Source organism: Bos indicus, chromosome 1 (assembly GCF_029378745.1).
Source record: "Bos indicus isolate NIAB-ARS_2022 breed Sahiwal x Tharparkar chromosome 1, NIAB-ARS_B.indTharparkar_mat_pri_1.0, whole genome shotgun sequence".
Taxonomy (NCBI): Eukaryota; Metazoa; Chordata; class Mammalia; order Artiodactyla; family Bovidae; genus Bos; species Bos indicus.
The window spans coordinates 122,394,261-122,412,519 of record NC_091760.1 but is presented as its reverse complement, the minus strand read 5'-3'; the positions used below and the strand labels follow the sequence as shown (position 1 = coordinate 122,412,519).

At 38.0% G+C, this 18,259-nt stretch overlaps 1 protein-coding gene across 1 annotated transcript in view; it reads right to left on the bottom strand.

Annotated features, from left to right (window-relative positions):
* Window positions 1-18,259, bottom strand: part of LOC109563137 (phospholipid scramblase 2-like) — a 31,894-nt gene that overhangs the window by 541 nt on the left and 13,094 nt on the right. Inside the window, exons 3-4 of the mRNA XM_070793511.1 lie at window positions 12,530-12,750; window positions 9,808-9,969 (exon numbers count right to left, since the gene is read on the bottom strand). Coding sequence (XP_070649612.1) covers window positions 9,808-9,969; window positions 12,530-12,622 — 255 coding nt within the window. The 5' untranslated portion in view covers window positions 12,623-12,750. The remainder of the gene's footprint in view (window positions 1-9,807; window positions 9,970-12,529; window positions 12,751-18,259) is intronic.

Sequence of the window (18,259 nt, the reverse complement as noted above, 5' to 3'; positions counted from 1 at the left end):
TAAACAAGAAAAAAACCTATGAAAATTAAAAAGCCATAGTAAGTCAATAGCTATATGAGCTCCACCTGCAGCATTTAATTTTAATAGCAATGAAATCCCATAATTCTATGCATTTTTTGATTACTGCAAGAATTGAATTCATCTTCTGGTAATTTCTCCTTCATGGATCATAGCCTTGTCATGGCAAAGGGGTTTGTGTACTCAGTGAAGCTGAGTCATGTCATGCAGGGCCACCCAAGATGGACAGGTCATAGTGATAAGTTCTGACAAAACATAATCCACTGGAGAAGGAAATAGCAACCCACTCCAGTATTCTTGAAGGGAGAACCTTATGGACAGAACGACAAGGCAAAAAGATATGAAAATGAGCCCTCCAGGTCAGAAGGTGTCCAATATAGTACTGGGGAAGCTGAAGGCAATAACTAATATCTCCAGGAAGAATGGAGTGGCTCAACCAAAGCAGAATTGACACTCAGTTGTCGATGTGTCTGGTGGTGAAAGTTAAGACTGATGCTGTAAAGAACAGTATTGCATAGGAACCTGGAATGTTAGGTCTGTGAATCAAGGTAAATTGGATATGGTCAAACAGGAGATAGCAAGAGTAACATTGACATCTTAGGAGTCAGTGACTAAAATGGACAGGAATGGGTGAATTTAATTCAGATGATCATTATATCTACTATTGTGGGCAAGAATCACTTAGAAGAAATGGAATACCCCTTGGGGTCAAGTTCAGTTCAGTCGTTCAGTCGTGTCTGACTCTTTGCGAACCCATGAATCGCAGCACACCAGGCCTCCCTGTCCAGCACCAACTCCCAGAGTTCACTCAGACTCATGTCCATCGAGTCAGTGATGCCATCCAGCCATCTTATCCTCTGTCATCCCCTTCTCCTCCTGCCCCCAATCCCTCCCAGCATCAGAGTCTTTTCCAATAGGTCAACTCTTTGCATGAGGTGGCCAAAGTACTGGAGTTTCAGCTTTAGCATCAGTCCTTCCAAAGAAATCCCAGGGCTGATCTCCTTCAGAATGGACTGGTTGGATTTCCTTGCAGCCCAAGGGACTCTCAAGAGTCTTCTCCAACACCACAGTTCAAAAGCATCAATTCTTCAGTGCTCAGCCTTCTTCACAGTCCAACTCTCACATCCATACATGACCACAGGAAAAACCATAGTCTTGACTAGACGGACCTTTGCTGGCAAAGTAATGTCTCTGCTTTTGAATAGGCTATCTAGGTTTGTCATAACTTTCCTTCCAAGGAGTAAGCATCTTTTAATTTCATGGCTGCAGTCACCATCTGCAGTGATTTTGGAGCCCAGAAAAATAAAGTCTGACACTGTTTCCACTGTTTCCCCATCTATTTCCCATGAAGTGATGGGACCAGATGCCATGATCTTTGTTTTCTGAATGTTGAGCTTTAAGCCAACTTTTTCACTCTCCACTTTCACTTTCATCAAGAGGCTCTTGAGTTCCTCTTCACTTTCTGCCATAAGGGTGGTGTCATCTGCATATCTGAGGTTATTGATATTTCTCCTGGCAATCTTGATTCCAGCTTGTGTTTCTTCCAGCCCAGCGTTTCTCATGATGTATGCTGCATATAAATTAAATAAGCAGGGTGACAATATACAGCCTTGACATACTCCTTTTCCTATTTGGAACCAGTCTGTTGTTCCATGTCCAGTTCTAACTGTTGCTTCCTGACCTGCATACAGATTTCTTAAGAGGCAGGTCAGGTGGTCTGGTATTCCTATCTCTTTCAGAATTTTCCACAGTTTATTGTGATCCACACAGTCAAAGGCTTTGGCATAGTCAATAAGCAGAAATAGATGTTTTTTCTGGAACTCTCTTGCTTTTTCCATGATCCAGCGGATGTTGGCAATTTGATCTCTGGGGTCAAGAGCAGAGTTCAAAATGCAGTACTTGGGTGTAGCTTCAAAAATAACAGAATGATCTCAGTTCGTTTTCAAGGTAAATCATTCAACAGCACAGTAATCCAAGTCTATACCCAACCACTGATGCTGAAGGAGCTGAAGCTGACAAGTTCTGTCAATATCTACAGCATCTTCTAGAACTACCATAAAAAAAAAAAAAAATGTCCTTTTCATCATAGGGGATTAGAATGCAAAAGTAGGAAGTCAAGAAATACCCCGAATGACAGGCAAGTTTGGCCTTGGAGTACAAAATGAAGCAGGGGAAAGGCTAACAGTGTTTTCTTAAGAGAAAATCCTGGTCATAGTAAGCACCCTTTTCCAAAAACCAAAGAGAAGACTATACACATGGACATCACCAGATGGTCAATACCAAAATAAGACTATGTTATTTGCAGCCAAATATGGAGCAACTCAACACAGTCAGTAAAAACAAGACCTGGAGCTGACTTTGGCTTAGATCATAAGCTCCTTCTTGCAAAATTCAGGCTTATATTGAAGAAAGTAGGGAAAACCACTTGGCCATTTGGGTGTGATCTGAATCAAGGCTCTTATGATTATACAGTGGAAATGACAAATATATTCAAGGGATTAGGTCTGATAGAGTGCCTGAAGAATTATGGAGGAAGATTTGTAACATTGTAAAGGAAGTGGTAATCAAAACCATTCCAAAGAAAAAGAAATCCAAGAAGGCAAAGTGGTTATCTAAGGAGGCTTTACAAAGAGAAGAAAGAAGAGAAGTGAAAGGCAAGGGAAAAGGGGAAAGATATACCCAACTGAGTGCAGAGTTCCAAGAACAGTAAGGAGAGATAAGTAGGTCTTTTTCAATGAACAGTGCAAAGAAATAGAGGAAAACAACAGAATGGAAAGACTAGAGATCTCTTATCGGAGATGTCAAGAGAACATTTCATGCAAGGATAGCCATGATAAAGGACCAAAACAGTAAGACCTAACAGAGGCAGAAGAGATTAAGATAAGGGGGAAAGAATATACAGAAGAACCATAGAAGAAAGGTCTTAATGACATGGATAACCATGATGGTGTGATCACTCATCTAGAGTCAGACATCCTAGAATGTGAAGTCTAGTGGGCCTTAGAAAGGATTACTGCAAGAAAAGCTAGTGGAGGTGATAGAATTCCAGCTGAGTGATTTAAAGTCATAAATAATGATACTATTAAAGTACTGTACTCAATATGTTAGCAAATGTGGAAAACTCAGCAGTGGCCACTGGACTGGAAAAGGTCAGTTTTCATTACAATCCCAAGGAAAGGCAATGCCCCAAAATGTTCAAACTACTGCACAATTGTGTTCATTTCACATGCTAGCAAGGTTATGTTCAAAATCTTTCAAGCTGGGCTTCAGCAGTACGTGAACCGAGAACTTCCAGATGCACAAGCTGGGTTTCAAAGAGGAGAACCAGAGATCAAATTGCCAGCATTCACTGGATCTTAGAGAAAGCAAGGGAGTTCCACAAAAACATCTACTCTTGCTTTATTGACTATGCTAAAGCCTTTGATTACTTGGATCAAAAAAACTGTGTAAGATTCTTAATGAGATGGGAGTACCAAACCACCTTACCTGTCTCCTGAGAAAACTGTATATGAGTCAAGAAGCAACAGTCAGAACCAGACATGGGACAATGAACTGGTTCAAAATTGAGAAAGGAGTATTACAATGCTGTAGGAGTATGACAATAAGTATTGTCACCATACTTATTTAACTTCTATGCAGAGTACATCATGGGAAATGCTAGGCTGGATGAATCACAAAGTGGAATCAAGATTTATGCAAAGAATATCAGAAACCTCAGATATGCAGATGATACCATTCTAGTAGCAGAAAGCGAAGAGGAGCTAAAGAGCCTCTTAATGAGAGTGAAAGAGGAGGGTGAAAAAGTTGGCTTAAAACTTAACATTCAAAAACTAAGATCATGGCATCCAGCCCCATCACTTCATGGTGAATAGATAGGGAAAAAGTGGAAGCAGTGACAGATTTTATTTTCTTGGGCTCCAAAATCACTACAGACAGTTACTGCAGCCATGAAATTAAAAGATGCTGCTGCGTAGAGGGAAAGCTGTGACAAATGTAGACAGCATATTAAAAATCAGAGACATCCATTTGCTGACAAAGGGCCATATTGCCAAAGCTATGGTTTATCCAGTAGTCATGTATGGATGTGACAGTTGGACCATAAGGAAGCTGAGTGCCAAAGATTGATGTTTTTGACCTGTGGTGCTGGAGAACACTCTTGGAGTCCCTTGGACAGCAAAGAGATCAAACCAGTCAATCCTATTGGAAATCAACCCTGAATATTTATTGGAAGGACTGATTCTGAAGCTGAAGCTTCAGTACTTTGGCCACCTATGCAAAGAGCCAACACATTGGAAAAGACCCTGATGTTGGGAAAGTTTGAAGACAAAAGGAGAAGTGGGCAACAGAGGATGAGATGGCTAGATAGCATCACTGACTTAATGGACATGAACTTGAGCAAACTCCAGGAGATAGTGAAGGATAGGGAAGCCTGGTGTGCTGCAGACCATGGCGGTTGCAAACAGTTGGACACGACTTAGCGACTGAACAACAATAATACATAGGTATTATTATCATCATCAGAGCTTAAAAAACTTTAGTTTTATATCATCATCAAATAGCCAGTCGGTACTCAAATTCCCTGGATGCCCTGTTAATGTGTTTTTACATTGATTTGTTCAAATCAATATCTAGACATGCTCCACAAACTGGGTAAGGTTGATGTCTCTCTACTTTTTTCATTTTATTTTTCTTTTTATGTTCCTTGACAATTATTTGTTGAAGGAAAGGGTCCTGTTTGCTATATATCCTCTTACCTTTTTGGTTTTTTCCTGATTGGATTTCCAATGACTGTTTAAGATAGTTATCTAATGATTTCAAATCTTGTTTGGAAACTGGAATGACCTGGGAGCCTAATCAGCTTAAAGACTTGTTTCCACCTCCACAGATTTTGGTTTACTAGATGTGGGCAGTCTTGACATAGGGAGTGTGAAAGCTACCCAGGCATTTCTACTGTACAGGAAGGGATTACAGAAAAATCATTGCTCTGTCTGAGGCATCTTTGACCAGATATGAATTTATCTGAGGAGTTTTATCTGAATTTGACCAGATATGAATTTATCTGAGAAGCCTCTGATGCTAAGCTTCTGACTTAATTGAACTGGGGTATGATATGGTATTTGGGGTTTCTGAACTCTCCCTATATGATTTAATGTGAAGATAAGGTCTGGTTCATTGCTTTATCCCATGTATTTCCTCTCAATTTGCAATTTGATCTGATGGCTTGATTGGATGTATACTCATTGCAGATTACACCTTATATTACATGACTTAACAGTGAATCAAAAGGAAACCTATCTGTTTCTCTGAGTTTTATCCTATGTAAGCTCATATTTAAAGTATGCCCACATAACTAATTTTGAATTTTTAATACAAGCTCCAAAGACTAGTGCCTCTCCTTAACATATAAGGTCTTTCTGTTGACATGTGAAACTAAGTAGAAGTTCCAGAGAGAACTAGTCACCTAGAAATCCACAGTATCAGGTGAAAATGGAATTTAAGAGCGAGAATTAAATAAATACTTCTGGGGGTAAAAAAGTTATAAATTTAAGAAGCTCATTCTAAAATGCACAATTTACTGAATAATTTAAGCCTGATACTAGAGAAACCATCTACAGCCAAAATTAGTGAGAACAGACTTACAAGGAGAAAACACATGCCAAGTATCACAGCTTTCATTTTCACATCAATGTCCGCAGGAAACTGGATGCCAAAGCTACTTTAGTGTGTAAATATTTCTCTCATAATCTTAGTAAACTGCGTGGAAATCTTGCCAACCACATTTTTTCCATCAAGAGATTTAATCTAAATTGAAAAAGGAGACAGTCTTAAAAGTTCTAGAAAACCTTAATCTGCTTTCAAAGTTGGATAAAAATGAAACAGATATACTCTTAAAATCACATGCCAAATGGAACTGTACATATTATGATCCATTAGATGCATACAGATATTTGCATCTGTCTATAGAAACATGCTCAAATTTCTCCAAGCCAGGGTTCAGCAATACGTGAACTTTGAACTTCCAGATATTCAAGCTGGTTTTACAAAAGGCAGAGGAACTAGAGATTAAATTGCCAACATCTGCTGGATCACCAAAAAAGCAAGAGAGTTCCAGAAAAACATCTATTTCTGCTTTATTGACTATGCCAAAGCCTTTGACTGTGTGGATCACAATAAACTGTGGAAAATTTTGAAAAAGATGGGAATACCAGACCACCTGACCTGCCTCTTGAGAAACCTATATGCAGGTCAGGAGGCAACAGTTAGAACTGGACATGGAACAACAGACTGGTTCCAAATAGGAAAAGGAGTACGTCAAGGCTGTATACTGTCACCCTGCTTATTTAACTTATATGCAAAGTACATCATGAGAAATGCTGGGCTGGAAGAAACACAAGCTGGAATCAAGATTGCCGGGAGAAATATCAATAACCTCAGATATGCAGATGACACCACCCTTATGGCAGACAGTGAAGAGAAACTAAAAAGCCTCTTGATAAAAGTGAAAGAGGAGAGAGAAAAAGTTGGCTTAAAGCTCAACATTCAGAAAATGAAGATCATGGCATCTGGTCCCATCACTTCATGGGAAATAGATGGGGAAACAGTGGAAACAGTGTCAGACTTTATTTTTCTGGGCTCCAAAATCACTGCAGATGGTGACTGCAGCCATGAAATTAAAAGACACTTACTCCTTGGAAGCAAAGTTATGACCAACCTAGATAGCATATTGAAAAGCAGAGACATTACTTTGCCAACAAAAGTTCATCTAGTCAAGGCTATGGTTTTTCCAGTGGTCATGTATGGATGTGAAAGTTGGACTGTGAAGAAAGCTGAGCACCGAAGAATTGATGCTTTTGAACTGTGGTGTTGGAGAAGACTCTTGAGAGTCCCTTGGACCACAAGGAGATCCAACCAGTCCATTCTAAAGGAGATCAGCCCTGGGATTTCTTTGGAAGGAATGATGTTAAAGCTGAAACTCCAGTACTTTGGCCACCTCATGCGAAGAGCTGACTCATTGGAAAAGACTCTGATGCTGGGAGGGATTGGGGGCAGGAGGAAAAGTGGATGACAGAGGATGAGAAGACTGGATGGCATCACTGACTCGATGGATGTGAGTTTGAGTGAACTCCAGGAGTTGGTGATGGATAGGGAGGCCTGGTGTGCTGCGATTCATGGGTTGCAAAGAGTTGGACACGACTGAGTGACTAAACTGAACTGAACTGACTGATAGATACATGTCTCTGTTTTTAATATGCTATCTAGGTTGGTCATAACTTTCCTTCCAAGGAGTAAGTGTCTTTTAATTTTATGGCTGCAATCACCATCTGTAGTGATTTTGGAGCCCCCCAAAACAGTCGGACACTGTTTCCACTGTTTCCCCATCTATTTCCCATGAAGTGATGGGACTAGATGCCATGATCTTCGTTTTCTGAACAATGAGCTTTTAGCCAACTTTTTCACTCTCCTCTTTCACTTTCATCAAGAGGCTCTTTAGTTCCTCTTAACTTTCTGCCATAAGGGTGGTGTCATCTACATATCTAGGTTATTGATATTTCCCCTGGCAATCTTGATTCCAGCTTGTGCTTCTTCCAGCCCAGCATTTCTCATGATGTACTCTGCATATAAGTTAAATAAGCAGGGTGACAATATACAGCCTTGACATACTCCTTTTCCTATTTGGAACCAGTCTGTTGTTCCATGTCCAGTTCTAACTGTTGCTTCCTGACCTGCATACAAATTTCTCAAGAGGCAGGTCAGGTGGTCTGGTATTCCCATCTCTTTCATAATTTTCCACAGTTTATTGTGATCCACACAGTAAAAGGCTTTGGCATAGTCAGTAAAGCAGAAAAAGCAGAGACATTACTTTGCCAACAAAGGTCCGTCTAGTCAAGGCTATGGTTTTTCCAGTGGTCATGTATGGATGTGAGAGTTGGACTGTGAAGAAAGCTGACTGCTGAAGAATTGATGCTTTTGAACTATGGTGTTGGAGAAGACTCTTGAGAGTCCCTTGGACTGCAAGGAGATCCAACCAGTCCATTCTAAAGGAGATCAGCCCTGGGTGTTCTTTGGAAGGAATGATGCTAAAGCTGAAACTCCAGTACTTTGGCCACCTCATGAGAAGAGTTGACTCATTGGAAAAGACTGTGATGCTGGGAGGGATTGGAGGCAGGAGGAGAAGGGGACAACAGAGGACAAGATGGCTGGATGGGATCACCAACTCGATGGACATGAGTATGGGTGAACTCCGGAAGTTGGTGATGAACATGGAGGCCTGGCATTCTGCGATTCATGGGGTTGCAAAGATTCAGACACGACTGAGCGACCGAACTGAACTGAACTGATAGATACATGAAAAATTATTTCTTTGCTTTAGAGGACTTATATAAAAGTAGTTTTGCTGAAAACTTAACATTAAGACAGACTTAATAAATGAGTTAAACTGATCAAAATAAATGTTAAGTGAAAATGATATAAATATGAAATATTTCTTTGATAAATTTCTAGAAGCCATTGGGGGAGGGGGGTAGTAAATGGAATGCCCATCTGAATGCTAATTTAAGACAAGTACAGAGGCTTGACATAGGGTGAGTGTTTAAATATGATAGAAGGCCTCATTATCATCCACTGTCAGTAGGAAAATGTAAAATGCCAAAAGCCCAGAAAAGAGGACTGGCAGTTTTGAGTGAAGGTAGGTAACCAATAATAACCTGATGGGATGCTCCAGCTCAAAACCTGGGGTAAGACTGGACAACAGAATGGTGCTTAACAATAAAAGAGGAATGATGTATAGAACAAAGAGCTCCAAAGTAAATTTTTTCTTATTTTTTAATTTATTTTTAATTGCAGGATAATTGCTTTACAATGTTGTATTAGTTCCAGATTTAGATTTTTGTCCCTTGTGTGGAAATTTGGATGCTGAACAGATTTTATGGTTTTCTAAGAGAATCATTAAGATTAAGTTTTAAAACACTGAACCTTTATATTATGCATTTGTATCTGAATAATATAAAAGCTATAAGGCTAGACTACCTGCTGAAAAACTGCCATGATAGAATTTATTCATGTAGTAATAAATATACAAATATATTGTGGTTTACAGGACCATAGAAAGCATAACTGTATAGTATGTCTTACTGAATTTTTGTTAAAATTTTCTTTGCATACATGAGCTTTTCAAAGGAACTTAAAGAGTCAGAGCTCCTGAAAAGGGTCTAGAACACTGGAAGTCTGTTTCATACTAAAGGAAAGATTAAATGCTTTGTCAATCAGATTTAATAACAAGGCTAATGTTCTTTTTTGGGGCTTCCCTGATGGCTCAGTGGTAAAGAATTGAATCCCCCGCCAATGCAGGGTCAGGAAGATCCCTTGGTGGAAAAAATGGCAAACCCACTCCAGTATCGTTGCCTGAAAGATCCCATGGATGGAGGAGCCTGGCAGGCCACAGTCCATGGGGCCTCAAAGAGTCGGACATGACTGAAAACACACAATGTTCTGTTTTGAATGATAATATTCAGTGCTTCCATACAAAACCCACCATGTTTAAATGTTAGATATTTTGCTTATGTTTATTTGACTGTAAGGCTCTGCCGCTCTTTTTGCCATTTAACATAATCAACACTGACATCTAATTAGAGCAATAACTACCTTTCTGACCAAAGTTAAATACATGAGCACATTATCATCCTCTTGAGATGTCAGTATACAAATATTTAATATATTTGTAACATCTTACAAAATCATATTATCCTTATATTAGAAAAGCAAATCCTATAAATATATCACATCTCTTACCTTATATTCAATATTTCCACAAAAGTTGCACACAAAATATGGGCCTATAATTCTTAGAATGTCCTTTTTATTTTCATTTTGAATTGTAAACTTTGGCAGACATGGGTGCCAGGTCTGTGTAACATAACCTATTGGTATACCAGGAGGAGCATAGATTTCTATCTAGAAAAACAAGAGAGTAAGGTAATATGTAATTATCATCATCATTGTAACAATGTCTGATAATCACTTTCATTTATTGAGTAGTTTTTTTCAATTAATAATATTATTTTCTCCCACCTTCACTGAGGTACAGTTGACACACAAAATTAGTAATATGTTTAAAGTGTATGATGCAATGGTCTGTTATACAAACACATTGTAGAAAGATTACAATTAAGTTAAATGAAACAATCATCACCTCACATGGGTAAATTTTTTTTTTTTTTGTAAGAACACATGAGATCTATTTCCTCAAATTTCAAGTACAGAGTATTATTAACTGTAGTCCTCAGGCTGCATATTAGATCCTCAGAACTTATTCATTTTATCACTGCAAGTTTGTAGTGTTTGACTTAACATACTCTGATTCTCCCACCCACCAGTCCCTGGCAATTACCATTATGCTCTTTGTATCTATGAGTTAGACCTTTTTTTTCCCCCAGATTAGACATATACGTAAAACCATACAGCATTTGTCTTTTTAATCTGACTTATCAATTAGCACAATACTTTCAGGTGCATGTATATTATCACAAATGGCAAGATTTTCTTCTCTTTTTTTGGCTGAATAATATTTTATATTTGTATATATATGTATGCACATGTGTGTGTGTGTATATATATATATATATATATATATATATATATATATATATATATACATCTCACATTTTCTTTATCCATTCACCAGTCAGTAGACACTAAGGATGTTTCCATACCATGGCTACTAAATAAGGGTTCAATAAACACATAAGGACAGAAATCTCTTTGAGAACCTGATATTATTTCCTAAGGATATATACTCAAATGTTGGATTGCTGGCTCCTGTGGTAGTTCTATTTTTAATAATCTGAGGAGACTTGATACTCATCTCCATAATGGCTATTTACATTCCCACCAATGTACAAAATTTCCCTTTTTTCTATTGATACATCCTTGCCAACATGTCTTTGTGATAACAGACATTATAACAGGTGTGATGTAATATATCATTGTGGGTTTGATTTGCATTTTTCTGACCAATAGTGATTTTGAGCAGCTTTTCATATATCTTTTGGCAATTTGTATGTTTTCTTTGAAAAAGACATTTCTTTAATGTCTATTTAAATCCTTTGCTCATTTTCTGAGTGCAAAATGCTGCCCTATGCACCACTTAATTCACACTTCATTCTTAGCAGGTTTGTCCTATTATTCCTATTTATAGAGGAAGTAACTGAGGGACAGAGAGGTAAATTAATTAGTTTAAGTTTCCCCAGCTGCAAAGTGGAAGGGATGAGACACAAACTGCACACACAGTCTCCACTTTGAAGTATGGCCTCCTGTATTTCAAAATGTTCTTTTTTTCATACTTTTGAAAAATATCTAAATTATTAAAACTCTTAAACTCCTTTATAAACAGTAGTTTAGCATACAAATGGAGCTCTGATCCCTGGGACAATGTTCCAATATGAGTGGCAATAGTGGTAGGACACAAAGAAAAACGGGGCCTGGGATCTTGGCTCTGAACCCTAGGTGGGTGACCTTGACCTTGAATACCCCAGCATGTTCATCTGTAAATAAGGACTTCTTAGACCTATTTTTAAGACCAAAAGTATAATGTATGCTAATGTGCCCTACAAATTGTAGAAAATATTCCATCAAACTCTCAATTTCGCCTTAGCTATTTTTATGAGTATTGTTATATCTAAAGTAAGTGACATGGGAAACAAAATTCAGTATAAATAAGTTCAGTTATCCTTTCAAAAGAAGTGCAGTATTAGACATCAAATGTCTATGTGCTTGTAGCTCTGTCTGCCCTGTTCTCACAGCTACCCGTATGGATGCCTGAGTGACCCAGGCAGTGCTGGTCTCAGGCCAGTGGAAATACAGGCAAAGGTCAACTTCCCATAAACACTCTGTGCCCTGGTGCCCCCCGCCCCGCCCTGAGATTCATGTTCTCTGTCAGAGGGCTGTCAAGTTCTATGAAAGAGAAACCTGGCCTTTACAGGCCTGAAGGTGCTCACAACACTCAGATATAATTTCTTTTTTTCAAATAGAGAACTGAAAACCACAGGATTTGAGATTTCTTAGAGGGAGCCTTCCTTGGGTTAGCTCCCTATAAGTTGGCTAAAATTATGAGATGAACACCTCTGTTCTTTTCCTCACTTTTCTGTCCACTTGCCTCTGGGCTGGCATTCAAAGATATCCTCTATGGAACCCTCCTCTAGGTTTGGGCAGGCCCTTGTGGTGATTTCAGGTGAGGGACTTGACCCAGGTGCCCTACATTTTCAGCTCTCCTGAAGATCAAGAAGTCTGGTCTCTGAGATCTCCGATCCCACCCCAGAGGGCATACTGCTCAGGAATGTGCACCTAACTGCTTACTCTTTTCCACCTGCCTCCTTCCTACAAGTTACTCTCAAGTATAAACCAGCAGCTGGTATACTCCTTTTCCTTTAAATCTCATATGATTATGTAGTTCAATGACAGGGTGAAAATTCTTGCTGACCTGCTTTACAAAGTACTCAGGTAATTGCTTACTGACCTCCTGCAAGCAGCAGGGGAAACAACAGCTGGAACACCGTAGTGGTCTCTTCAGAGTTATGACTTCTTGGCCCTTAAGATCATGAATCCTCATGGTAAAGGGTCTATAAGATCCATAGCAAAGTCGAGTACACAAAGCTGTATCCTCTGTTGCAAAGTATATTCTCTGTCCATGGCTGTTCTTGATTTCATATCTGTTATTGGTTTCATAACTTATTATGACTAAAATCATAGAAGAGGAAGCCATAATCACCATTTAAAAAATATTTTGAATCTAAATATTTTAGACTTACATATTTTTAGACATTATATTTCTTGGATAAATAGAAAAAGGAAAAGTGTTTAGAGATGATCTAGACAGAGAAAAAAAGGCAAAGAAAAAAAGGAGGAAACTGGAGTAAGGTACTGAGAAATTAAGAGTATTTATGTGAGACATGGAAGAGAAAACAGCTCATATCTTCCTAATTCCATAGACCACGTCAGAAAGGGAGACTTTGCTGTGAGGGATGGTACAGTGCTGCCGATGGTCACAGTCGTGCTAAGTGTATGCAGAAAATGTCTACTTGTTCATGTATTCAACTACAGAGGGGAATATAGGATGGTTGTTACATTTATGTGCCTTACAATATTATATTAAGTAAACGGGCTTAAGATTTCATTTTATAAACCAGTCATCTCTTCTCTTTCTGCGCTGTGTGAGGAATGTGTGAGAGGGCTTTCTCTCAATGAGCACATGTGAAAAAGGAGAGAGTAAAAATGAAAGGGGAGGTAGAACTGCACCCTGGGTTCATGGTACCCTGTCTAGATCCTCAGTAGTTGTTCAGAAGGGAGAGGTGGGATCAGAAAAGGGGAAAAGGTGCTTGGCGACCAGAGCTGTAAGTCACAGGACATCTAGACCACTGGCATCCTAAGTACACTGTGTACCTTAGTGGGGGCTAATGTCTTTATGGGGGGAAACAGAAACATGCTAAATGCTAACACCCATGTGGTATCTTACCAGAGGACTTCCTATACGAACCACACTTTGGAAACCTCTCCTTGCTTAAAGCCAGGAAGAAGCAATGAATAGTCCCACTTGCCCACAGCCCTCATTAACATGGATCATAGGATGTCAGAAGCCACCAAAATAAAGAGCAATTAAAAGAGATGCATGGAGACAAAAATCACGGATTTAGTCAAATGTCATTCACAAGTTCTCTCATCTTGACCTCCTTTAAATGTCTTTTAGTCAGGCCCTGGATTTTGCTTTAAAAAACTATCCTTGACCTCACCATCTCCCAGTCAAATATCTAATGAGAAAAAGCTGATCTGATTCATGAAATAGAATCTTTTTTTTTTTTTTTTTTTTTTAGTTTGGTTTTGCAGCATATGGGATCTTGGTTCCCTGACCAGGGATCAAACCCACACCTGTGCACTGGAAGCTTGAAGTCTTAATCACTGGTCAGCAGTGAAGTTCTGAGATAGACTCTACTATCTAGCTGTTTCATTAAGTACCTTAATCTTGAAAGTCTTTAGTTTGTTCATCTCTAAAATGCGATTAATGTGTTTATACAATCTCTGTTTCCTCCTAATTACTGAAAAATTAAAGTAAATATAAAAATTCTATAGTTATATCTTTATGGTATATTAAATTTTGAATTGGAAACAGCTAAGTGTTTCATAGTTTCAAATGCTAAAAATAAACAGTAATCTTCATCCCTTAAACTATTCATAATGTGAATATATGATATAGACTTACTATTTGAGAAAAAAAATTAAGAACATCTATTTTAAAAACTGAAAATTAACAACTAGTAAACTTGTTACTTTATATTTCATGCCAAAAATGTTTTTGAAAATCTACATAAAGATTTTAATTTAAAAATGCTGAAAAATGTATCATATCTTGTCTTTTGGGTTTTATAATCTCAATGAAATATACCTTAGAATAAAATGTTTAAATAATTCAGACAGGGTGGGGTGGAAGAGAGGCTTAAGAGGGAGGGGATATATGTATACTTATGGTGACTTCAGCCATGAAATTAAAAGATGTTTACTCCTTGGAAGGAAAGTTATGACCAACCTAGATAGCATATTCAAAAGCAGAGACATTACTTTGCCAACAAAGGTTCGTCTAGTTAAGGCTATGGTTTTTCCTGTGGTCATGTATGGATGTGAGAGTTGGACTGTGAAGAAAGCTGAGCACCGAAGAACTGATGCTTTTGAACTGTGGTGTTGGAGAAGACTCTTGAGAGTCCCTTGGACTGCAAGGAGATCCAACCAGTCCATTCTGAAGGAGATCAGCCCTGGGATTTCTTTGGAAGGAATGATGCTAAAGCTGAAACTCCAGTACTTTGGCCACCTCATGCGAAGAGTTGATTCATTGGAAAAGACTCTGATGCTGGGAGGGACTGGGGGCAAGAGGAGAAGGGGACGACAGAGGATGAGATGGCTGGATGGCATCACTGACTCAATGGATGTGAGTCTGAGTGAACTCCAGGAGTTGGTGATGGACAGGGAGGCCTGGCGTGCTGCGATCACGGGGTCGCAAAGAGTTGGACATGACTGAGTGACTGATCTTATCTGATGGCTGATTCACATTGTTATATGGCAAAAACCAACACAACGTTGTAAAGCAATTATCCTTCAATTAAAAATAAATTAAAAAAAATTAGAGTGAAAACTGTAAACATCAAAGAGCTCCTTTCCAGAGAAAACTGAGTTTCAAAAAACTAACCATGGGCTTCCCTGATGGTTCAGTGGTAAAGAACCTGCCTGCCAGTGCAGGAGACAGGTTCAGGAAGATCCCACATGCCACGAAGCAACTAACCCAGTGTGCCACAGCTGTTGAGACTGTGCTCCAGAGCCTGGGAGCTGCAAACACTGAGCCCACATGCCTCAACTACTGAAGCCTGTGTGCCCTAGAGTCCAAGCTCCGCAATAAGAGAAGGCGGCACAATGAGAAGCCTGCACGCTGCAACTAGAGAGTAGCCCTCACTTGCCACAACTGGAGAAAAGCCCTTGCAGCAATGAACACTCAGCACAGCCAGAAACAATAAATAAATAAAACTATTAAAAAACTAAACAAATTCAATTTTATACATATCTAATAATGTGTATTATAAATAATTTTAAGAATATATTTTGTTTTTATTGAGATATAATTGACATAGAACATTGTATTCATTTTAGGTGTACAACATCATGATTTGCTATCTGTATATATGAGAAGTGAATACCACAGTAATACTACACATACATTCAAAATTTTTTTCTTGTGCAGGAAATTTTAAGATCTATTATCTTAGCAACTTTCAAATATACTATACGTGTGTGTGTTAAGTCGCTTCAGTCATCTCCAACTCTTTGCAACCATGTGGACTGTAGCCCACAAGGTTCCTCTGTCCATGGGATTCTCTAGGCAAGCATACTGAAATAGGTTGCCATTTCCTCTCCCAGGGGATCTTCCCAACCCAGGGATTGAACCTGCATCTTTTATATCTACTGCATTGGCAGGCAGGTTCTTTACCACTAGTGCTACCTGAGAAGCAATAGTACTGTTAATTATGGGCTTTCAGGTGGCACAGTGGTAACGAATCCACCTGCCAATGAAGATGCAAGAGACATGGATTGAATCACTGGCTCAGAAAGATCCCCTGGGGAAGAAAATGGCAACCCACTCTGGTATTCTTGCCTGGAAAATTCCATGGATACCGAAGCCTGATGGGCTACAGTTCACTGGGCTGCAGAGAATCAGACACAACTGAGTGACTATGCATAAAGCACATGCTGTATATTACATTCCTAGGATTTCTTTGTCTTATAACTGAGTTTATACCTTTTCACCACCTTTACCCATTTCTCCATCGTGCTACCCCTAAACCTATAGCAACCACCAGTCTATTATCTAAGTTTAGTTTCTTTCAGATTCCACATATAAGTGAGATCATACACTATTTGCCTTCTATGTCTAACTTATTTCACTTAGCATAATGTCCTCAAGATGCACCCATGTTGTTGCAAATAATAGGATTTCTTTTTTATGGCTAAATAAAACTCCAGTGTTTATTTTCCATGTTTTCTTTATTCATTCATCTGTCAATTGATCCAAGTTGTTTTACTGTCTTGACTACTATAAATATGCTGCAATGAACATGTAAGTGCATATACTTTTTTTTGAGATAGTAATTTTGGTTTCTTACTGATAAATACCCAGATATGGAATTGCAGGATCATATAGCAGTTTAATTTTTTAATTGTGGTGTAATTGACATATAATATTATATTTGTTTCTTTTCTTAATTTTTTTGAGGAATTTCCATACTATTTTTCCATGATGCTGCACCAGTGTACATTCCCACCAACAGGGCATAAGGATTCTCTTTTCTCCATAGCCTACTAACTGCTTGTTTTCTCTTAATAGTCATTTTAAAGCATGAGGTGATTTCACTGTAGCTTTGATTTGTATTTTTCTGATCATTAGTGATGTTGAGGACTTTTCATGTACCTCTTTTTGAAAACATCTATTGAGATCCTCTGTCCATTTTTTAAATCATTTTTTCTACTGAGTTTTATAAATTCTTTACATATTTTAGATATTAATCCTTTATCAAATATATGATTGACACATTATTTTCTCCCATTCACAAGTTGCTCTTTCATTTCATTGATGATTTCCTTTGCTGTATAGAGCTATTTAGTTTAATGTAACCCTACTTGTTTTAATTGCCTGTGATTTGTGATTTATAAAAAAAAAAAAAATTATTACCTGGAACAATGTCAAGGAACTTACCTTCTCAAGTTTTCTCTAGGAGTTTTGTAATTTCAGGTCTTACATTCAAATCTTGATTCCATTTTGAGTTCTTTTTTGTTGTAGTTTTAACACTGTGGTCTAGATTTATTGTTTTGCAGATGGAAATGAAAATTTTTCACACTGTTTTTTCCTCATTGTGTATTATTGGCTCCTTTGACACAATCTAATTGACTGTGTATGTGTGGGTTTATTTTTGGGCTATTATTTTCCACTGGTCTGTGTGTTTGTTTTATGCCAGTATGGTACTGTTTTGATCACTACACCTTTGTAATACAGTTTTAAATTAGGAAGCATGTTCTTCCTAATACAGCTTTGTTCTTTCTCAAGATTGCTTTGGCTTTTGAGGGTTTGTGGTTCCAAAAAAAATTGGGGATTGTTTTTCCTCTTTTAGCGAAAAATTCCATTGATGTTTTGACAGGGATTGAATTGACTCTATAGATTGCTTTATGTAGTGTGGACATTTAAGCAATATGTGTTATTCCAGCCAAAAAGGACAGAATACATTTCCATTTATTTGTTCTTTTTCAGCATCTTTTGTCAATGTCACATAACTTTCAGAGTATAGATTTCTCTCCTTCATTAAATATGTTCCAGATATTTTCTTTTAGATATAATTATAGATGATATTGTTTTATTAATTTCTTTCTGATTTTTGTATATTGATTTTGTATCCTAAATCTTTACTGTATTTTTTTATTCTATCAGTTTACTTCTAGGGTCTTTAAGGTTTTCTATATAATATATATTTGAAAACAGAAACAGTTTACTTTTTCATTTCTGATTTGGATGTCTTTTATTTCTTTATGTTTTCTAGTTGCTCTGGATTGGACCTCAGTTCTGTATCAAATAAAAGTAGCAAGTGTGAGTATCCTTGCTTTGCTCTTTAACTTAGATGAAAAGCTTTCAGTTTTTCATCACTGAATATGATGTTAGCTATAG